General features: G+C 38.9%; 1 protein-coding gene across 8 annotated transcripts in view; it reads right to left on the bottom strand.

The window, feature by feature from the left end:
• The window catches only part of cfap74 (cilia and flagella associated protein 74), a 74,675-nt gene that overhangs the window by 26,481 nt on the left and 24,204 nt on the right, over positions 1-23,990 (bottom strand). For all 8 annotated transcript variants that reach the window (XM_038723234.1, XM_038723235.1, XM_038723238.1 and 5 more), the window contains 9 exons: positions 21,892-21,958; positions 21,123-21,212; positions 20,655-20,840; positions 20,404-20,527; positions 19,021-19,136; positions 16,760-16,882; positions 16,489-16,610; positions 9,421-9,549; positions 2,383-2,470 (listed from right to left, as the gene is read on the bottom strand). In XM_038723234.1, the coding sequence (XP_038579162.1) occupies positions 2,383-2,470; positions 9,421-9,549; positions 16,489-16,610; positions 16,760-16,882; positions 19,021-19,136; positions 20,404-20,527; positions 20,655-20,840; positions 21,123-21,212; positions 21,892-21,958 (1,045 nt within the window). The remainder of the gene's footprint in view (positions 1-2,382; positions 2,471-9,420; positions 9,550-16,488; positions 16,611-16,759; positions 16,883-19,020; positions 19,137-20,403; positions 20,528-20,654; positions 20,841-21,122; positions 21,213-21,891; positions 21,959-23,990) is intronic.

Below are 23,990 nucleotides of genomic sequence, written 5' to 3'. Positions count from 1 at the left end.
TTATAAGATCATGATCACATCAAGACAAAACACACAAATAATTTGGCTATCAATTGTCAATATAATATTGTACCATGGTTATATTTGTCAAAATATTGTAAGTCCCGCTGATAATATAAGAAATGCTTGTTGTCCTTATTTGTTTTTAAGAAACCCCATTTAAAACACTGGGACAACAGACATGGAAAGCTTTGTTCAAATATTATTTATGTTTGAAAGTTACAAAAATGATCAAATTCGGTTATGTGCGTTTTAGAAAAATAATAGTTCTCACTTTCAGATTCGAGGTCAATTTTAGTGTTTTATTCCTAACTACAAAAAGTAAAGCGTTATTTTTTTTTCCTGAGCCGGAGAGGGGGGCAGAAATGGGGGGTGGGGGGCACAAACATCACACAAACAGACACCACAGAGAAAGAGAGTGGGGACAACAGGAAACAACAGAGGACAACACCAATTGCAGAAAGTGAAGACCACACATGAGAACGGGGAGGGGGCCTTGGGGAGGAAGAAAAAGGGGGGGTTGGGGGGGACAACAAGCCGAAAAATCAAAAAACAACAGAGGGAGAATGAAGAGGAGAAACAGTCAAGCAAAATAAATAAACAACACAGCACAGCCATGAGAAGGGAAATATTGGTTAATTTAAATAAATAACTTATTTATATGCATAAAGAATAACACGCTACAAGTTGACAACCTAAATTTGTCTGTGTGTGTCTGTGTGCATGGAATGTAGTTAGTCTCGCTATGTTGCTATAAAAAAAACAAGACTAAATTAAATAAATCAGAAGAACCTCAATGAACTGAACTACAAACAAAGAAATAAAACTAACATAAAGTTGCAGATCAATATTTACAGATTCTTTCCAGCTTCCTCTCTAAAAACTGAAAAGTTGGATTAAACCTCCTGAACGGTTAGCAACGTTAGTGAGAGTGGGACACTGCAACAGCGCTGCATAGACGAGCGGCATGCAGGCAAAAACCCAAGCAGCCAGGGGCACCCCTTAACCCCCCCAGAGCGCAAATTTAGCTGCGCAGGGGAGCCCCGCAGCCAGGGAGCGAGACTGCAGGAGAACCAGGGCCGACAGGCCCCCAGCCCAGCGCAATCCATGGTTGATTTAAAGTGTTGGGGTAATCAGAAAACATGTTAATCTTTTTTAAAAATGTAATCTGATTTGTTTAAGTTTTAATGGTGTGAAGTTATGCATGTATGTAAAAAATCTAATTTGATTTTGGTTAACGGCATGACACAGGAAGTTGTTGTAACTTTACTGTACAAGCTCAGATCTGTACCAAATTTTACACGTTTAATAAGTGTCCCACCCTGAAAACATGTAAATGCCAACATTGAGCCATAGTCATAGCGCCACCTGCTGGCAACAGGAAGTGACCTTTAACGAAGCAGCCCCCGTGGCAAATTTCACCTACATGTATGAAATTTCTGTGGCACATGTATCATGTCCAGACACAGGTTGGCCATATCAATGTCAAAACTGTCCCAGAAAATCCTTAACACATTGATGCCATGTTATAAAACTTAACAGCGCGGCAGTGGCGGTGGAGTGGCGGCAAAGTTAAACGCTTTGCCATGACACAGGAAGTTGTTGCTACTTGACTGTACATGCTCAAATCTGTACCAAACTTTATGTGCTTGATAACTGTCCTGCTCCGAACACATCTACATATCAAAATAGTCAAAGCACCAAGTGCTCAGTAGCGCCACAAAGGGGAACTAAAAAGTGACTTTTTAACAAACAAATTCACAGCCGCACCGGTATAAAGTATTAAGTCTTAATTGCTCCAACTATCTAAATTCTCTTTGAAAATGACTCAGACTTTTATTAACCTGACATATAGTATCCCTTCCGCAACTCTGTGTATGTACATTTATGTCTTAAGTCTGTGAGTGTATCCATGTTTTATGTGTTATATTCTGTTATACATGATATATATAATGACACTGTATGTTTTTATATATGTTGTATATAACCCCTTTTTGGAAGGCATAACATTTTATAAAAATAAATACATGCATGAATAAAACGGAGGGTTAGCACATAATACGTAATCCATGGAATATGAAAAGAACACATGGATTTCTGTTTTCCCATTTTCAGCTTCTGAAAACATTTTCAGTGAAACAATATGGAATAACCTTTATGCTTTGCTTATTAGCATCCATGGAGTAACAGGGCCTTGGGGGTGGGAGATAATTTTAGCTTGTTATCAGCAAAATAGGTTACAACCTTCAGTGGTGCTGCTTCTGTTAGGGACAAAGTAGGACACAAGCCCTGTATTGCATGATAAGTACACTGTTTTTAGGAGCACAGGGAGGATTACTGCAAAATGGATTGTATGTATTCAGTGTATGATATAATACAAACCTGGCTTGCCACTTGCACTGTCACTGGAACCTCTAGGACTCCTGTATCTATGTCAAAGAACCTCTTGGCATCTTTAGATAAGGAGCATCTATGAGAGTAAAAAAAGACAGGTACAGTAATAACACACACTATTATGCAAAGTGGCACCTTCTCATAAATATGTTTTGGTTTTTTATGATGTTCATGAACAAAGTGGAAGAAATACACCAATTAGGAGCTGATAATAAACACATGACTGCAACACATTTTTTTCAGTACATCAGATAACAACAGTCAGAAGCCATGAGCAGCTGCCGAGCTTTTCAAAGAAAGATACAGATTCAGACCCTGAAGACCTATTACTTTACTTTAACCCACGACTGTAGGATCGGCTCACCGGGGAAAGCAGGAGAGGGATGTAGAGCGCGCCTCCACACTACTGTAGGTTGTAGCCATGGTGATGGGAGACGTAAGTATGATTCAAAGAGGCCGAGTAGTCATGTACAGGCTTATGTAAAAGTCCAGTCTGTCAATATAACATCTATACACTGTTTATATGTATGTATAGTTCATTATCATGTAAATAGTGGTCAAATTTCAAATGCTGTTTGTGGCTCAGACCCACCCCCCACCTCTTGCTTTCTCCTTCTCCCAACATCCTTCTCTTTTTCCCTGTTTTAGCTCCCTCTGGTTCTCTCCTATCAGCTGTCTTCTCTGTCTTTCCCTCTTTACGCGCTCTTAATGCTGGTTGAAGGCTTGAGAGCTAATGCTGTAAGTGTCAGTGGTTTTAAGGCTCTCCAGATGTCAGTGTGTTTTTTTTTAAACGCTAAAACCAAGCCTCGCCTTCAACAAATCTGTCAGCTTCAGGTTCGAGAATAGGTTTGTATTTCATATTTCCCAGGCCTCACAACAACACCCTTGACTCAGAGATAAAAACGTCACTTCCTTCCACATCAAAAATTAAATCTCAGCATTTACAAACGGGAGTAATGAAAAAAAAAAAGTTATTTTCTTCTCTCCTTAGCTTGACCAATGAGAGCAGAGAGTGTATTTAAGGAAGCACTCTTGTTCTGCCTGCAAATAGAATCACTGCTGGAGAGTCACTCTTGAATTAGCTTGGCAGGGCAGAGTGGAAAAGCGTGGTGGGACATCGCCAGGCCCATATGCTCGGGAGAATATTGTGGATGCATGCGGTTTCAGATTTGTCAGTGTCCTGCACAGATTTACTTATATGCGTTTGTTCTCTGTAGCCAGATTATCCACAGCTTTAATGATACTTCTGACATTAGTAGAGGACATTGTAAAACTGAAAGAGTTGTTCTAACTTTATGGGACTGCTAAGAGAGCTGCAGTGCATATCTCTAAAGGACTTCGCCTAGAACTACTGAAATGAGTGGGCAAAATGTCCATCCCCTCGTGAGGATCACTGAAAATCCATGACATATTTATTGGGACACTTTAAGAGCTTATGATTTTAGGAAGGTGGCTGCTTTAGTGCTTCATTTTACCTGATAGGAGCAAATATAATATCTTCAATATGTACTCCTGCTTGGATTTAACTTCACCATTAAAAAAAAGTGATTATGAAAAGGATTACAAAACAGATTAAGAGGCTTAGGGATTTTTCACTATGGGGAAATGGAGGGGCAAAAACTACAGTAAATTACGTCAAATCATGTTAACCAATGAGTTTATTTTGTTTGTTTGTTATCTTGCAACTCATAGCATCATTAATGTTTTTGATATTGGTGTGAGCAATGAACTAGAAGTGAAAGTACTGGTTGAGCTGTTTGGTGTAATCTGTAGTAAATCATCCTTGTAATCTCCCTTTTATCAGCTGGAACTGGCGGGGTAGGACATACTCCCTCCCTCTTCAGAGATTACATTTGAACAGTTCATTCAAGCCACCCCATTCTAATGATGTTGTTATCGGGTTTCGGTTTTCTTCCGGTCTTTTCAAAATGTGTACATGCAGAATGTTTTACTTGACCCTGGAAGCTGAATTATTGTTTTTATTTTTTGTCTTACTCAACACCTTGGAAAAGGTTACTCACTAAAAATTTCAGTCCCAAGTTAGCCAGGTCACATGACTAAGCAATGTAGCTCACATGCTAATTTTCACATGTCAGTTAAGGTTCCACTCTAAAACACAAACGTGGTGTTGTGAAACACCTCTTATTTGATCAGCAATTTAAATAAGGCTACTTCGTTGCCTGTTAGCCCAAGACAGATAAAAAACTGACCAATCAAAGCTCTGTAGATGATATTAAGAGTGTCATCCAGGTCATAGTTATCCAAGGAAGGTTAAAATTTTAACCGACTTACAGAAATAACAACTCTAAATTAGTATCTTTCTTTGATTATTACCAAAAACACTAACAGCTTCAAGTAACCACTGTCGGAGCTTCTGTGTTGAATGAAAATGATAAAATAAAAAATAACTCTGCTCTCCCAAACAGAAATTGCCTAACATGAACGCAGTGTCAGGGTAAATGAATGAAGTTAAACGAAACAGCAATTCACTCTGTCACTGCCCATCGGAATTCATATCTGCAAGAGTCCTCTTAGCTGAACAAGATCACAAACAAATGAACCATTGACCTTGATAATGTAGAGAGGGGATTATGTGGTGTATGGAATAATGCTCTGGATATGTGAGAGAAATGTGGGATGGATGGTGAAAAATAAAAGTGGAGGAAGACAGGCAGAGAGGGATGAAGCAAAGGAAAGATGGTGAAGGATGTGGGCAGGCTGAGCGCAATCCTTCAGAGCAGGAAGCAAGAATGTGCTCACCCTCTCCCAAAAGCCTGAGGAGGGATGGCAAGAAGCAAACACCTGTGTAAAGAATGAAAGCTATGAGTCATTTTAGAATCCAGATTTAACAGTGTATGAGTGTGTGTGTGTGGATGGGTCTGTGAGTGAAAGCTGCACTGCTAATGAGGATTTGGAAATCCAATCACAGGCTCTGGCTAGGAAGACTTGGCAGTGCCATTTTAAATGACACACCGCCACTGCATAAAACAAAAGCAAACCTACCAAAAATCCACAGATAAGAAGGTGAGATTCAACCATGACACAGATGAGACATACAGGAACACAGCTTTCTGATGTGCTGGAATCATCCTTATTTTCCATTCACAGAATGATTTGAGTGAATTTCCAGTGTGACACTCATGTGGGCCTTAGGGCATCCTGAAGGATAATTCCGGTCTTATTTTTGTAGCTTTGGCCATTCTTTCTATTGGGTTTGATAACACTCACCTAGCCCCAGCTTGTGCCTTTCAGCATAATCATTACATTTAAGTCATAGAGCAAAGCATTAGTTTTTCTAAAATTCCTCACAATTGTTCAAGAACACTCGCTGCTAAAGTCTAAACTGCAAAGACTCTTCTAACCATCTGGACAAAGAAATATTCCATCCCCATGATCAAAGTGATTCTTAAGCCATTTCCCAAGTTGTGATTCATTCCCTAATCCATATTTGTCTCTATTAATTACTTATTAATAACTTTAACAGTGCCGCTCATATTTTTTTCTCCCAAATGGTTAGAGTCTTTCAGGATTCTGGAAATACTGTCAGGATAAGTGCTGGTTTGAGATTTTCAAAGATACTCCAATAGATAGTCCAATGGGGAAAGAACCACGAGTAAGATACATCGTGGTTGGGTTGATAATGCCAAAGAAGAATCATTAATCACAGCAATAATTTCGACTGACAAGGTATTTACATGTTTATTAAATGAGACAAATGATAGACACCTACCTACAATGCAATTTCACAACACCGCCAGTTCACATGTAAAAAAGTACCATTGAAGTAATTTGCCGCTTACATCAAGCAGGTATGGAAAATTTATAAAGGGAACAAGTGTCATTACTTTGTAAAGCCTGTCTTAGATAGAGGTAAAAAATGCTAATTGTATGCTGTATACAAATCACTGAACATTTTATTTTATTGTCCAATATATCTGATAAAATAAGGATTCCTTTAGTAGTCCACAAAAAAACAACAACTAGTTCCTATGTTAAAGGTTTGGAAGCTGTGTTTGTGTCAATTCCCTTAAAGCCATATCCCTATGTTTGAACCAGATATTAGGCAACAGAAAAACTGACACAAAATGGCAACAAGCGTGGATGAGATTGATGCAGCTGTACTTTTAAACTGGCATATTTCTTCAACTGTCATAAAAAATGCGAAGGTAACTGCTTCAAGCAGGAAAGCACATTTTTAGCACAAAATGACATCCCCTCCCAAACAAAATACCGCTAATACAAAAACACTGTCAGGTGAAGTGGAATGGATTGGCAATTTAGTTCATCAGGCTACTGCCGGATTTATTTTTAGCAATGTCAATCTATTCCCAGATCCCTGCAATCAACTTGGTGAGTTCAATGTTATCATAATCAATAGAACTGATTGCCAAACCTACAAAATAGGATCCAAGATATAATACATTTGAATTATCCTTGACGAACAACAGTGTTGTCAGTGGGAGCACAGGGAACTAGGTCTGGTGTATAAGGTTATGTAAGCAGAATCAGGGCCAGCACATAAACAGTGGTGGATGGTGGATGCATAGAGTGATAAGAGGAGTTGGAGAATAAGAGAGAGATGCAGAATAGATGTAGAGTTAGACGGGAAGTAAAGAGATAGAGGACTGTAGAGATTGAGTAAACCAAAAAGAAAGAAGTATAGTTAAGCACAGAGGTGAGAGGCCAATAAAAAGAGAAGTATGTGTGAGAGAGTGGGAGAAGACAGCACACAAGTGAAAGAGACGGAGAGAAAAAGTGTGATACAGAGGGAGTAGGGAGGGGGTGGTAGCTGTAGTTGTGTTAGTACTTGTGAACACAGCACCATCTCAGCAGCAGCACGAGTAATGCTGTACTCTAATCCTCGCATTAAAACCTCTGCTGATTCACTAAAGCAGATTAGTGACATTTTCCGACTTTCTCCTTCTGCCCCCAGCTAAATGATGACCAGTGCATACACCTAACTTTTGTCATGTGGTATGATGTTTTTTCCATCAATATCCTCACAATCATCAATACACAAAGCTGTTAAACTGTGGAGGGAATACAGGAGGATGGGCAGGAGAATGCAACTGCCCACGCTGAGTTTTTGCATACAGCACGCCTCTCATATTTGCCCTGGGGGTCTCCTGTCCGCTCTCCTGGCAGTTCAACTTTTGCCTCTCCATCTAAATATAGAGCCTGTATTGTTGTAGAAAGAATTACAATGTCCTTCAAAGTCATTAGAAACCGTTACCATTGCACTCAGAGTACAGGTATGTAGAATCAACTCTCGCTGGGAGTTGACTGGCTATGGATTGTTGCCATTTGTATCTCTGTAAAACTCCACAGCTTGCTCATAACAAAAAGTGAAGCTATCATATATGCTTTGTAGTATACTAGATATAACAGATTCTGACAGATTTATCCAGCCAATACTGTCTTTCTCTCAAAAATTGGATAGTTAGTAGAAGAGGTGAATGAGATTTTATGCATTTTTTTGGCTAGCTAGCAAGCTACCTCTTTAGCTAATAAGACTGTTCTTGCTACCTCAAAGGTTGTTTTATGACATGTGCCTTATTTTTGTATCTGTGGCCACGATTTTTATCGGTTATGATGACAGTGTATTCACCAAAGTAACTGCAGAAATGTGAGAACACATCGACATCTGGCAACATAACAACAACAGTCAAATGGGGCACAAAATTGTCAGAAAATTGCCAGATTATTTGGGATAATTTTCCCTATCTTTATGGCTTTCAATTCGGGAGCGTGATTTATTGATTTCACGTTCAGATTTTGTAATGCTTTCACTCAAAACCCTGCTATTGCACTGAAATAGCACCTATTTGTGTTTAGATGAGCTATGCTTCTGCTCAAACTGTGTGTTTGAATTCAGATATATTGTTGCCTGGACACATATCCTGCTCTCCTGTTTTAGTGTTTCTACTCACACTCAGGCTGCTTCTGTGCACTCGTGAAACATTAATAACCCTGACAAATCTCCCAACCAAGAGAATGCCAGGTGTTGTGTTTACCAATGAAATGACCTCATTACAGGTGCCTTCGTTTTACTTCTTAGAACGGCCCGCACGAGCGGTTGCTCTTTGCGTTTTTATTCTTGTGTTGTAAATATGACTAATAACTTACTACGAACTTACTTGAGGTCCCTGATTTGGCGGTGACTGAGTCACAAAGGTGATGTAGTTTTCTCCTTTAGCACACTGATGGGAGGCGGTGTACTATACAGCTACTATTATACAGAGAAATGAGCAGAGCAGAAATCTGAGAGCAAATGTTTCATGCACGCGCACAGAAGCAGCCTGGTGCGCAGGAAATAATGTATCTCCAAGCAACAATATATCTGAGTTCAAGCACACAGTTCAGGCAGAAGCAGAGCAAATCTAAGCACAAGCAGGTTCTATCTGAGTGAACATGAAATCAATAACTCATGCTCTCAAATTGAAAAACCACACTCTTGAATAAAGATAAGAAAATAATTCCATAGATTATCCACTTTATTTAAGAGCAAAACAGCAAGGGAGGACACATAGTTGGTAATCTCATCCTATTACTGCTCGTGTTTCTTTCCCTGTCAGACTTCTTTCCTAGCAATGCTGCAGTGTCTCCAGATTACATCAGTTAACAAGCTGAGTAAAATGTCACTGCCACTGATAGAAACAATGGCCAAAACTGATAACATAATAGTTTTAACTAACCACATTATCCTTTAAAATTGTTGCTGGTGTAATGTATTGGTTTATTGTGTACTACTACAATTCTTTCTACTTCCAGTAGCCCTTAAAGCAGATTTTTCTATATACAGTGTGTAATGTGACAGTTTTTGTTCGACAGGAAAACTGTAGGTTTCTCCTTTGTTGAAGAAGCAGCAGCTAGGAAGTAACAAAACTGCAAGCCTGGCTCAAACATATGACAGTTTGCACTTTCATAGAAGGTTGATAGAATCTTAACAAGCTTACAGTCTAAAATAAGATTATGAATGCTCCATTGATTCCATTATCATTGCATCCTGTGTGTGTCCTTCCTTACCTCGGCAGAAACTTGAGTTGGGCATTAAGAGTTGATTGAGCCTGGATGAAGCTTGTTTTTGGTAGGATCTCCATGTGTTTCCTCATTTCTGGGCACACCTCAAAGGTCAGCTTCAAGGCTGTGCTGGCTCTGTCAGGCAGAAGATATGGTTTCATTAGCATAATGCTAAGACGCCAAGTGCATTCCTCTAATAATGGCAGTTGGCCAGGATTATCTATACTGGTACTGAAAAATGATGCAGAGGCAGTAACGCACTGGAAAACTGTAAAGGAAAATATGCCTTTACAGGTGAAGATTGCAATTCTACTTGACCTGGAGATCACCAAATGTATGCCATGGCCAGTTGCTAAAGACTACAATACTGTTGTATAAAAAAAGATTTATTGCTATAATATTTGCACATGGAAACTACAGCAGGGTTAAGGTTATGAAAATATCATGGTTATGGCAAATAAACAATGGTTAAGATATGGTTAGGTTTAGTTAAGGTTAGAGTCCATATTCCTAACCTTAAATAAGAAATAGACACGTAATATTTATCAATAAAAAAAATGCCTGAGTGAACAGAAGAAAAATCTAAATCAAATCCATATTTGGTGTGACCTCCCTTTGCCTTTAAAACAGCATAATTTCTGCTTACACATAGTTTTTCAATGAATTCATCATGTAGGTTGGCCCAAACATCTTGGAGAACTACGCACAGTTCTGTGGATTTAAGCATCCTCATTTGCTTCTCTCTCTGACCATGTAATCCCAGACAGACTCGATCAGACTTCTCCGAACAGTAGATGGGTCTACCAGGGTCCCGCTGTTTTCTGCCAGTTCTGAGCTAACGGTGCTGCCGGACATCTTCCGATTGCGAAGGGATGTAAGCATGGCGTGTCTATCATCAGTTTCATCTGCTTTCTTTGGCTGACCACTACGTCTATGGTCCTCAACGCTGCCCGCTGAACAGCAAAACTGGAAACCCCTGAATGCCTTGAAATGTTTGCCTGGGAGAGACCTTGTTGATGCAGTGTAACTACCTTGTGTCTTGTTGCTGTGCTCAGTCTTGCCATGGTGTATGACTTTTGACACTACATATTCCTGGTGCTGTGCCCAGTGGACGTCACAGGTCAAGCCTCTTACCCATCAGGGACTCAGCAACAGCAGGAAAAATATTTTTGTTTGTTGTCTTTGAGTGACACATTTGAAAACTGCCTTGTATGGAGTGATGTACCCCAAGTCCATATCATTTAAGTGACCCAATTTCCAGCTCCAACAGATGGTTGCGCCTGTGGCTACAAGCCTAGCTGAGTATGGTGATATAAATGGCTCTTCACCTTGGGAATTCTCCAACACATCCAACCACAGCCCAAACCTTTATAAAACGATGACAAACATGCTAAAAAAAACTCTCTGTTTGCTGTAGGTGATTCAGCGACAACATTTTGTTATGTCTGTTTTCATCTTCAGAAATACAAAGGTGAGTGATGAGAGAGCTGTGGCCAAATAGACTGAGGGACCCCTCACTTTGCAATTTCCCTCTCAAATGAAATGACCCACTTTAAACAGTGAGGTCAACCAGATGGTTTCCCCAAGGCAAGGACTCTCAGGGACACTTTGGGGATATTAAGTTGCTATCTTTATTCCAGCCAAGTGATAACCTTCAAATCACGCTCATAGGAATATTCATGGATACATAATCATTTAGGGTAATTATGCATTTTAATTAACAGGGGCATTTAGCTGATCATGTCTTTTGCTGACCAATTTATTTCTGAAGAAATGTTTAATGATTTAAAGGTGAGTTTACAGCAGTTCCGTTAATTTCCTTGGGGTAAAGAACACTGTGATACTAAGTACCATTAACATTATACTAACATTTTTGTTTCATTTGGTCATAGATTTACATGTTAAAACAAATGCTGATTTCTGTAATTCATGTAAACAATTTTGTTATTAGTATTAGTATTATTAGTTATAGATGAGATTCCAAAATGGATCCCTAAGAAAACTTCCTTGGAGTTCATACATTGTCTTTCTAAGCTTGCATTATAATAATGCACTATAGGCCAAGAGAACTGTATGTGGACCCCATACTTTTGGTCTGGGCTGCTTTTCATGGTTTGGCCCTTGGTTCCAATTCTGGGAAATGTTAATGCTACAGCATACAACAAGGTGGTTAGGAAAGGCCCTTAACTGTTCCAACATGACAATGACTCCTTGCACAAATCCTGTGCTCCCAAGAATGACAGCGTCATTCATTTTAGGATGTCCCAAAATGAAATGTTTACATTCAGGTGGCAAAGCCCTGTAGTGATCATGACAAGTGAGATAACGTTATTATAGTGCATTATTATAATCCACATAGGGAGGAGGTAGAGGTGGATGGATGAGTCAACTAAACTGGAATTTAACATGGACTGCTGTTTGTTTCTCATTTAAACCGAAAGCCATGTATTTTTTTAACGGTGGCTACTACTGTTAAATCCTAAGTGCGTGTTTATTACTGTAACCATGATGGCAAAGTAGATACAGTGTAGTTATTTTAACTCATATCGATGTTTTGAAATGAATACTGGAAAGCCCTCCCCAAAGAGTAGAGGCTGTTATAGCAGCAGATTAACAATCATGGTTTTGAAATGGGATGTTCAACAGATACTTAGAGGTGTAGTATATACAATAACTATCTCTGGAAGTTAAGCTTGACATGATTCTCTTCGTGAAATAGTTTTAGGCAGTTTTCAGTGACAGACATTAATCTAGACTTTGCTGCATGTCATACCCCTATCTCTCCCCATGTTTTCTGTCTATCTCTACACTGACAGCAGCCAAATGGGCAAAATACATTAAAACATCTTGAAAAATAAAATGTATGGGTATCTACTGAACTGTAGAAGAAATAATGCTGCAACTTCTTCTGAAGTTTGGCAAACAATCCAAAGAGCTCACTATCCTGAATAACGTAACAAATAGAGGCAGCATAAATAACATTTACTGCCCCTGTAATGCTCCATAAAAGCTAATAAAGACACTCATAATAATCATTGATGTTTATTGACAATCATGTCAGGTCATGTAGCAGAGAAACTGCTCATGTTGAGTCTACATGCAGAGCTCCACAACTGAGTTCCTGGACTCTAAGTGCCCATTGCTACAGCAGTGCCTCGGCCCTTTCTTGAAAGGGCCAGGTGGCTGCACTTGCTTACTCCACATGTACTCTAAGCCTCATGGGAAACCAAGTCTTCACAGCAGGGGTTCTAGGCAAGCGTCCCTAAAATGCAGCACTGTCTGCTTTATACCATGAAGTAGCTTTCAAAATAACCAGCTGGAAGAACAGTTTGTTCATTAGCAACGACACTCATATTTCCCCCCGAAAATAAGATAATCCATCAACAACCCGCTCACATTCACAGGACACAGGACTAAGACTAGCTACAGTAGGCATATTAGGAATACAGTAAACAAACAGAAATTGAGGACAGAAGGCTTTATGCAGAGGGTAAAAAGCAGGTTGTTTTTTGTGGCCTGAGTTTGGGCAGGTATGCTCAACTCCCCAGCAGGTGCCTGTAGAGGAGTGTTTGAAATAAAAAAACACACTGTTCCCAAAAGGCAAACTCTGCCAACTCTCTGCAGAATCGTCCAATCATTGGCTCATAAGCAAAAGTCAAACACTACACATTTTAAAGCCTGTTAAAAATTCTTTCAATTAGTAGGAGTAATATTCCAAACACTGGCTTACAAACAAAAGAGACATATTCAATTGTGCTCTGTGTGGTTTTCTTAAAGAAACACAAACTAAGGAGGAGGACTTGTGGGATATCTACTCATCTACTCAAAGGAAAAAGTGACACATTGTATGATGAAAGCAGCAGCTCTCTTATTGTTTCCCCAAAAGCCTGCCAAGCTATTTTCTGTCAAATTACTGTCTTGATGACAGAGTGACATATTGCATGGTTTGCTGGTGCAAGCATTAATATATTTTTTTACTTTAAAAGCTGCCGTTCACACTGATGCTGTCATCGTCATGTTGTCACATGTGCTGGTGTGCTAGCGCACCAGATGGCAGTTGTCACAAATCCCCCACCCCCACACATGCACTCCCTCCCCCACTTGATGTGACACAATGACTGGCTAGGTGGTGGACCACACGCCTGCAAATGTTACTGCCCCTGGTGTATTCTTAACCTCTCGTGTGCATTGTAATATATCATATTCATAATCATAAAGGATTTACTTTTGTTCTGTGCTATTGTGTGGACCAAATAGGTTTATGGAGATGTATAGCTTATTGCTTGGTCCCTTAAATCATCCTTTATTTAGGAACATTTATCAGCAAATACATCTCTTCCATTATGTCCACACATTAGTTGAATATATCTAAATGGCACTTAGCTCTGAGCATAGTAAGGCAGAGAGTTTTTTATTGGGCCAGCTGAAAAGTAAGCTGGCCCTGTCAATTTTAAGGGATTTCCATGAGCTGTTTTTCTGTTAAAATGCCCATTTTGGTAGTGGAGTATTGCATTCAGCAGATAAGCCGGCATGCTACATCAGCAGTCCATACCACTTTCCAAACTCTATTCCAAGGATGTTTCGGAACATGATAACAAGTAAAATGTAAATACGACATGCAGCACTCACTTCTGCAGTCATCTCAGTGGGCTGAGGGGTTTCATACAGCCTCTTAAATAATATAATTCTAATATGTAGTTCATTATAGTAACCCTATCAATAAATATTGATTCAATGTAAAGATTCAGTAACTTCTATCTTGAGGATTTTTTGGTTTTCTAAGGATCCTGACATGCATTGCTTGTCAGTCATTGACAGTGCATTTATGTCCGATAGTTTTTGATTTGACTCCTTTTTTTGGTTGTTACAGCTTTTGGCTTGAGCATAAAGATGTTATTGGTTCATATTGTGAGTTGAATGCCTGACAATCGTCTATGACCGAAACAATGCTTTTTTTCAGTAAACTTAAAAGTAAAAGTGCTGATAGTGTGTGGGGGTTCACTATCTTCTTATGCGTGACTTGACTCTCCAATGCACTTTTCTACCAGGTGTGCATTAGACAACATTCACAATGACTTTATAATAGACTGTTTAATATGCACTCTGTGGTAATGACATACTGCATAATTGACTATGAAATAGGTTCATACTGTAAGTTGCACAGAATGAGACTGTGTTGAACGCATTGGCCATTCCTGTGCAGACTGCAGACAGGCCGATTCTGACACACTTTTATTATTATTTGCTCACAGGGTTTTGACTTATTGGTCTGTGAAAATTGGGCAGTAGAGTTTTCAACATTCCAAGACTTAATGTTAAAGCATTTCCTAAACGATTTATTGCACTCACTGTTTCAGCAAGTCTATACCTACATTATTTTGAAGTTTTTTAGTTTAGGGATGGAAGGATTGCCATTTTCTAAAATATACAATTATATATGACTATAAAGTATTGAATGGCCCGACTATCCTTTGCCTTTGAACAATGTAGGTATTGTTACTGTCGGATATCCAGAACTGTGTGAATAGAAGATGAGACATTTGCCTCATGTTGCTTTGACAAACCATTTATAAATATTGTCATAATGATGATGTTAGCTGGCATGCAAACAAGCACAAAATTCCAATTTAGCTGGATAGATGTCATATAGACATCTTTGTTGTAGCATTTGTTTTCCCTTATAGTATACAATATATGGCATACTATGCACCAGCTGACTGTATCCAAAGGATTAATTTTACCTGGAGACAGACTACCTTCATCTGAATTTGTCGTATCAGTTATTCTTACAGACTATGGGCACCTGCAGTAGCAAACCTTTTGGTCTCATTTAAGTAAATTGCCCAGTAAGCTCTAAAACTAGTCCTGTACAATGAACTGCTAGTGAATACTGTGCTGTTTCCTTTGGGAAAGGACTGTGTGTGTGTGGGTGTGCACGTTATGGTTGTGGACCATCTGCTCAAACTGTACATGAAAACACAATTGACCCTGAATCAATATCAGTGCCAAAATTTCCATTTTGTACCGTGACATTTTGCATCGTCACATTGTTGCAATGCAAGTTAACATGGCTCATCTCCATCATTATCACAACTCATAACAATATTGATTACAAAGACAGCACTTTAATTTATTTGCACATGCGTTTCTAAATAATTTAACAGACATTTTTACTAATTCCATCAAACAGTGCACTTCTGTTATGCGACTACGATATCATTCCATGGTTCGTTGTCACAAACTCAAATAAATTAGGCACTAACTACAATTAATTTACATACTCTGTCCAAGAAACATCCTAAAAAGTAACAAAGACATTTTGATAAATTTTAGTAAACTATTAGGGATCCGTAAAATAAAAGGGTAAGCTGAGGTCTCATGTTCTGAGTGGATAGTCTTTTAACAAATGCCTAGCATTTTTAATTGTAACATGCCTCACATTAATGAAGTTCAAATAAGGCTCCACACAGTTTCCTGGCATTCTATTTTCATCCTTGAACCAATGTTGTCTCTAACTGTTACAGATAAGTACTTAAAGCGACACTAATATGTTATTAAATTACATCTCACATCCATTAATTTGATTGTGGCCTGTTCAAACAAAGTAGTTGGACAAGACACACTGTATGTGTAAACGGCTCACTCTAAAGTGTAAACCAATTGGACATCAGCAAGGGATAGAAAACTATTTTTATTCAATTATAGAGGCAGAGGGACTATTCTCATGCTTTATTTGTTGTTGGTAGCAAGTGAAATTATCATTTGCTTGTGTCTTTTGCATCGTAATTTACTTCTAGCTTTAAGGCCTAAACAATTCATGGTTTGTTTAGTGTGTACTATGTGTATTTCTTGTTTTAATTTACAATTCATTGACACAATCAGTGTGTTGAGTGGATTTACTAAGACTCCTTACGTCCCTCTCATATTCACTCTGGATTTTTTAATTGCGAGCCAAGCATAACACATAAATACATTTTTATGCGCCGTTGTGCAGGTGCTCAAGAGCATTTCTGTATCAAGAGAGTGTTTATACATATGAAAAAGCTGTCAAGCATCTCTGGCTCAGGGACCCACCTGCTTTGGACAATGATACTCTCTTGATAGAGGCGGTCAAACATGCAGATCTTCAGGTCAATGCTGGGCTGAACCACACATATAGGGAAGCTGACCGCCACACCTCTCACCTGGATGCGTATCTGTTTGTACCAACATGCCATCAATCACAAATGGTTTACATAAAATAACACTGATGTGAATACAATCAACCAATATCTATGGCTACTACAATCCTTATTTTGTTTTCTACCTATGGCATTCAAAAGGCTTTAAACATGGTGTGTCTTACTGGTTTGCTGGTTAAGTCTGAGAATTTGATGTGGAAGTCCAGTTTGGACTCTCCTGGAATGGATGGAGTGAATACAACCTCGAGTTTGATGCTTTCAAAAGGTCCAATCTTCCCATCTCTATCCTGAAGGAGAGTACATGGCAAAGGGCAAGCAAACATTTGATTTTTTGATCTTAACAAAAACAATACTACAAATGAATTTGTAAAATTACCATTTAGCAATGAACATTAGAAGCTCACACTAAAAGCTAAATCCAACTATGACCTCTACATATTTTCACTGAGCTTCATGAGCCTTCTCTGTTTGACTTTTAAATTTGATTTAGTGTACACAGGATCCAGTTTAACATTTTTACTTCATCACACAAAACCATGTAGGGGTACGTAAAAATCTCTCAAATGTGCAACTCCAAATGGCTTGCAGTCAAACTACAGTGAAGCTGTGGGGATTGTCTGCTCCACTTCAAAGCATCAAGGTTATGAGAGCAATAATAAAAAACAAAAGAGAGGAGTGAGCCATTCATACAGCAACCAACTCAATATTGTGGGACCATGATAGCTTGATGGATAATCTGCCATTTAAAACAGCAGCCTTCAACCACACAATGTGAAAGTATCAGTCAAAATGACAATGATAGAGCCACAGGCATACGCAATACACACAGCCATTACAGGCGCAGAGTGAGAGACGATGCACCATTAGCCCCCCACCAGAGAGACGTAATGAACCCTGAACAACTCCAGAACTTCACATGGGCCACAAGGCACAAACAGCATCAGTGCTAAAAACAAGATGTCTTCTACAGATGGATATAATGGGTGTTATACGGATATGGTGGGATATTAATGTTTTTTGGTCAGATATATTAAAAACAATTCATTGTGTCAATATTTTCAAATATGAAAAAGCTGCTTTTCAGTCACCTAGAAACAAGGAAACATACAGCACCACCAGAGCAGGACTGACCAAAACCAAAGAGCTGATCATTGATTTTTAGAAAAAAAGAGATAAAGACACACACTCCTGTCTATCAGTGGAGCTGAGGTGGAGCAGGTGAACAGTTTTAGGTTCCTGGGAATCAGCATCACAGACAAAATGACGTGGTCGTCTCACATCTCCACGCTGGTGAAGAAAGCTCAGAAACAACTGGATTTCTTAAGGAAACTTAAGAAGGCAAAAATCCCACGCCAAGTTCTTATTAACTTTTATATCCTAACTGGAAACATCACAAACTGGCACAGGAGGTGCACGGCCCAAGACAGGAGGGCTCTGCAGGGGTGATTTAAACCACTCAGAAGATAATTGTTACCCATCTACCGAGCATCAGTAAGTTGAGGTGCCTGTGCAGAGCCCAAACGATACTAAAAGACAGTACCTCCAGAGGTAGAGCGGGTCGTCCACTAATCGGAAGGTGGGTGGTTCAGTCCCTGGCTCCAAGTGTCCTTGCCAAGATACTGAACCCCGAATTGCTCCTGAAGCTTGTGTCATCAGTGTACGAATGTGTGAATGGGGTGACTGTGATATGTAATGTAAATCTTCTGTTGTACCACCAGACTTCAGAGCAGCGTCTTTCCTAAGACTGTGGGACTCCTCAATTCATCCTCAGCACTCCACCATGTAAAATGTTATTATTTCTATGACTTGTTATTTATCCATCCATCTAGAGTATAGAATTTTTGCTTTTTGTTAGTGGCATAAAAGGGAACTACAACCATTATATTACCATTTTCATATTTCACATTTTCAAAGGGGTGGTATTGTTGTTTAATCTGTCGTTGATCAACAACTTGATCATGAGCAAGATCTCTCCAAAACTACCAGATAGATAGATATGAAATTTGCTGTGGATATTTATGATTACTAATTGATTCCTAAATGATTTTGGTCATCCCTGACAAATTCACAAACACTATAATTCATATATATATATATATATATAGCTCTGTTAGGCTGCACCGTGGAGCTTTGAGCTGAATGCTAACGTTAGCATGCTAACATACTCATAATGACAATGCTAACATGCTGATTTTAAGCAGGTATTATGTTTACCATGATCACATCTTACCTTAGTATAGCATGTAAACAACTGCTAACTAGCACTAAACACAAACTACATCTGAGGATGAAGGGAATGTCATTAGTTTTGCATTTTTGGTTTGTTTTTGTATAATAATTTTGAACTGATGCTGACAGTAGATGAAATGTCAGGGGTGTTACTGCAAGACATAACTGAGTATCTGCAATAGAACCTGATACTTACATTTCCTAGACTTATGTCACAGAAGTCTGATTGGCTCTGGTCCATCTGGGCATCCACATTGGTGCTCACACAATTCTCAGGAATAGCTTCTGGACCTGTTGCTGAAGCCTCTGACACTACCACACACACACACACACACACACACACACACACACACACACACACACAAAAGGCAAAACCTGATTGAAGCTCATTTTTACGTGGTTTAAGTGGTTGAGTGGTCAACCTGGCCTGAGTAGCTACCAACCCACCAATTACAACACAAAGAAAACAGTGTGAACCCAGTAGAAATTTGGCCTTATGGTGGCACAAAGGGAAAGCTCATGAGGGTCACTAAAATCAATGGTTTCCTTCCTACTAACAGTATGGATGTGCACTTCAAATAGTGTGTAAATATGAGTTAATAAATAATAAATTTTATGCCAATCTATAACTTGGCCATCAGTTCAAGAGATGTATGTGATATAAAAAAATATATGCAGGCACAAATAACTACTGTAGCCTAAAGTTTCGGCTATGATCAGACAGCCTTTCCCAACAATGGTGACAAAAAAAAACTCAGTCTCAAAAAGACTCAGTCTTTTCCAAAGCCAGCAAAGCAGATGCAAAAGACTGAACAGCTTATCAAAGAATCAGTGGAGGAAAGTGCTGAGTGCAGCGATGAAGACTTCCAATCTCAGAGAACATTAAAGAGGAGATGCCTCTGTGTCCCCAGCTGTGAGAGCAAGGTGAACCATTTGCTTTCTGTCTGTGTCTGTTTGTTTTTTATTTTTGTTCTTACAAGGACCAAATGTGAATAAAAAGATGACAGAAATCATCCACAATGACGAGATGTTGTCAGTGAGGTGATGTTAACGTGGCTAAAAATATTATTACAGGTGGGGTATTTGATTCTAATCTAATACATGTCTTTTCGTCAAATTCAGTGAAGCCCACAGCCTAGCTAATGTTAGTTACAGTACTAGCTGTGTAGTTGTTTGCTCTACATCATGGTATTGGATTTCTCCAGAATCGCATACACCACCTTTAATTAAATATATTCTGTGGTATAAGAATGTCATTTTTCCTACATTTAAACAGAACACTGCCAGAGAATATAATGCCATTGACAATTATTACTCCAGAATGCATGTGCCAAACCAAATGAGTTTTCTATAAACATATTTGGTAAGCAACAAGATTTGGGATGGGTACTTGGGCCGTTCACACTGCCAATTGCCAATTGTCTATGTCCATGCTTGTCATGTGTTGCAAGCAGGTATACAATTCCCAGTGGGAAAAGGCAAGTACAGGTTCAGGTATCAGTTTTAGATCTATGCAGTACTCTAGTTCAAAATTGGCAATTCAATTTTGTTTGTGTTTGCATATGTATAATAGCTTTACCTGGTTGCTCTTCCTGCAATGTCTCAGAGAGCTCCTGACTCTCTTGCTTTGGTTGTAGTTCTCCAGTGCCCTTGGATACAGAGCTCCTCTGATTGTCAGATGTTGTGTTTTGACTGCTTGTCTCCTATCAGTCAAAAACAACACACATTTAATACTGTAAATTCAATTTTTTTTCTCCAATTTTCATTTTCATTTGAAAATTCAGGACATAAAGGAACAGCAACTCTTGAGGTCCAGATCGACAGTCTGACCTGGCATGTGTTGGCAGAGACCTGGGATGGCAATGGCACACGGCTAGTTTCTGGAGTGAGACATGTGGAGGTGTCCAGGCTGAAGAGGGTGGCCAGTGCACCCTTGTTGGTCAAGGTGAGAGTCCGTGAAATAGTCTGGCCCACCACATGCGAACCAAAGTCAACAATCTGGCTGTCAACCTCCAGCTAGAGAGAGGATACATTCACATGCAGCAATGAGCATCAGCAGTGACGAGCTACCAGCTTGAACCCATAGATTTACATACATTAATACATGCAGGAATTGATCAAATAAGATAGACAGCATAATTATATATATATATATATATATATATATATATATATATATATATTATATATATATATATTGGTATAGACAGCCAGTGTTGTTCTTCTTAATTATATTTAATCAATCATTACTGTTGTGTCCAACAATTTTCTCAAGGTTGGCTATAGCACACTACTTACATCACATTTCTTTATGGTGCATCTGATGGGCACAGAGAAAGAACCCACTGCTGATGCAAACTGGACCTCGCCTTCCAGGTCCTCATTGAGCTGCAGGGATCAGATAATGGCAAAATGTGTCGCTTCATAACAAACTGCAGGACATTTAATTCAGAATAAAGGTTTGCTGTTAGATCAAACTGCAGACATTTGATGCCAAAACAAGACTGGAATGACAGAGAGAGAATGAGTGGTGACTTGGCTAATGAGATACAGTAAGTAGAAAGCTGTATGCACAAACTATTATTCCTGCATTTCTGAGATGTGCACACATGTATGTATCATCTTATATCTTACTTGTTAACTAAGCTCGGGCTGCTCCAGAATATATCTCAGGCCTCCTGTTGCCTTGCACAGTTCATTATGGCAACAGTCAGACTATATGATATACTAAGGCACAGAATTAAGTAGATATTCCATTGTGTAATTCTGACACTGTTCATCTTATATGGATGTGAACACCCTCAAATTACAGCTGAAGTCAGCACCATAACCTTGTAGGCATTATTTGATTTAAAATCCAATGTGCAAGAGTATGGAACCAACGTCAATTTATGTTGACAGTTGCACTTACAGGTCTGTACCCCTCTTCATTCCAATTTGACAAAAAAATATGTTTTACCTGGTTTATTCAGCAGACTCAAAAAGGGTTTAAACCACTAGACAACAAGTCTGAATATACAGCCTATTAACTGTAACATGCACTGCGGATGGGGGTGATGTTACTAACCATAGGTTGAAAAACAGCCTGCATGTCACAGGACATCCCAGTAGATAAAGAACCAGGAGGCTCAAAGCTGAAACACACATCACAGTTAGAATTAGAAAATGGGCATTTTATATTCAGTTTAAAATGTAACGGATTACCACATAGACAGAACAGAATGCTGTGCTTATGGTTATTAAAATGGATATTACACAGTTAAGAAGGTAACATTGCTCTGATTCACAACACAATGTATAAGTAGTGTTTATTTCTGTGTCAGTATAAGTATGAGTCTTTCACACAAAAATGAAATATGCTGTATTCAACAAAAGATCAGCAGCGTTAGCTGAAATGCTGAAGTATGATGAATCTCTTGAGTAGATAAGTAGATAAGCGAAAGACAGCAGAGGTCAAAAGTCAACCTGATGCTTAGTTTGCACGGCGCAGAAAACAAAGAAATGAAAAGGCTATTGTTCCACATGAAAACTCTGCATTGTGGAATGTAATGGTTTGGAATTATTTCACTCAAATCTTCTTATATTGCACTGTAAGCCATAGCAGAAACAACACGTTTATTTCCAGATGAGAAAAGAAACATGAGGACTGTGAGCTATTTTAAAGTAACATGTGTATCACACAGCACGTTTACAGTAGACCAACCTTAAACTGCCCTGAGGAGCTTGGTAACTTGCCGCCCTTCCAGAGACACAAGAAGAGGGCCGATCGATAAGAATACAGCAGGCAGTCAGCCAGAGAAGCAGGGAGGATTCTCAAAAATGCAAGTTGCAAACATGTAACTATGAGCATAATTAGGAAGCAGCTACAGTTACAGAATTTAATGGATACTTAACCACCTTGTTGTTAGATAAAGCTACAACTATTTAAATCTGAGTGCACTCCTGCACTTGCTGGTTTTCATGTAGACATAGATATATTTTGTGGTAAGGTAAAAATTTTCATGAAGCACATGGCTGAAAACCCAAGGCGATATTCAGTCCTACATCCCTTCAACAGACTTAATGTTGTCTAAAGCACAAAGAATTGTTCAAAATTAAAATTTGCCTCTTTTCAAAAAACTGTTTTAGCAGTAGACCCTTTCAAATTGTATTGATTAACTCAAAAGATAATTTATGCTTGTTGGATAGCTAGAGACACTTATTATATAATACCAAAGCTCAACATTTGCAAATACTTGAAAATGAAATCTTTACATAGAAAATTACTTGACAAACAATTAAGCTAGAAAATAATTAGCAATCTGTGCATACGACTAATAACACCAGTGGGCAATGGACTGATTAAGCCAGTCGTTTGAGGTTGTTGGTCCAGCTGTCAGGTGAAGAACTTGGAGCAGGCTGGCTGAAGCTGCCATCCAGCTCACCACTGTGACCTGGAAGTGTATGATTCCACCTGGTTGGCTTAATCTGGTGGTAATTATAAATGTCACATTGAATTTCAGAATGTCTTTTTTTATGCGGCTAATTTAGTTTCTTATTGGTACCATTCTTCTTACCTAGCTTCATGACAGGTGTTATGAAAAGACACGTGAAGAAAAAATAGAACAGTTCACTTGGGATTAAATGCTGAGTGAGGCAGTGTTTGAAAACACTTGCTAGAGTCCTATATAAAGTGCTGCAAATGAGGCCATATTGTTCAGTTTATCCATTGCTGTAGACTGAAGTGATGAAGCTGAGACTGTGGTTGTACTGTATTTCTGACTATGCCGTGTGTTGTATTATACATTCTAGCTGCTCCCCACTGGCTTTTCCTACAGTAAATCAATAAGCACTCTAAGTTCATTATTCAGCTCAACAGAGCTAAAACACCCTAACACTCATAACCAGTGACATGCACATTACTTGCTGTTGTACTTATTTCACAGAAGTGAAATCTTGTTCTCTTTAAATCTGGTGGGTACAACATAATGCATATTTCTGCACTGTAGTTTTAGGGAGTAAATAAAAGCCAGAACAAGAGTTTCTAAGAGAAGCATTTTGGGTTAATTTATCTAAATCTTAGAGATTGTTTTACTTCCGGTGGTTCTTTAGGAAGGTGAGAATGATGGTGTTCATGTTAATGAGGAAACTGCTTGAAAATGTGTTAAAGTGGTCTGAGTTAGGGTT

Source organism: Micropterus salmoides, unplaced genomic scaffold, assembly GCF_014851395.1.
Source record: "Micropterus salmoides isolate LMB-PRFRI ecotype aquatic unplaced genomic scaffold, ASM1485139v1 Ms_hic_scaffold_16, whole genome shotgun sequence".
Taxonomy (NCBI): Eukaryota; Metazoa; Chordata; class Actinopteri; order Centrarchiformes; family Centrarchidae; genus Micropterus; species Micropterus salmoides.
The sequence above is the reverse complement of the archived record's forward strand: the minus strand, read 5'-3'. Positions and strand labels throughout refer to the sequence as shown.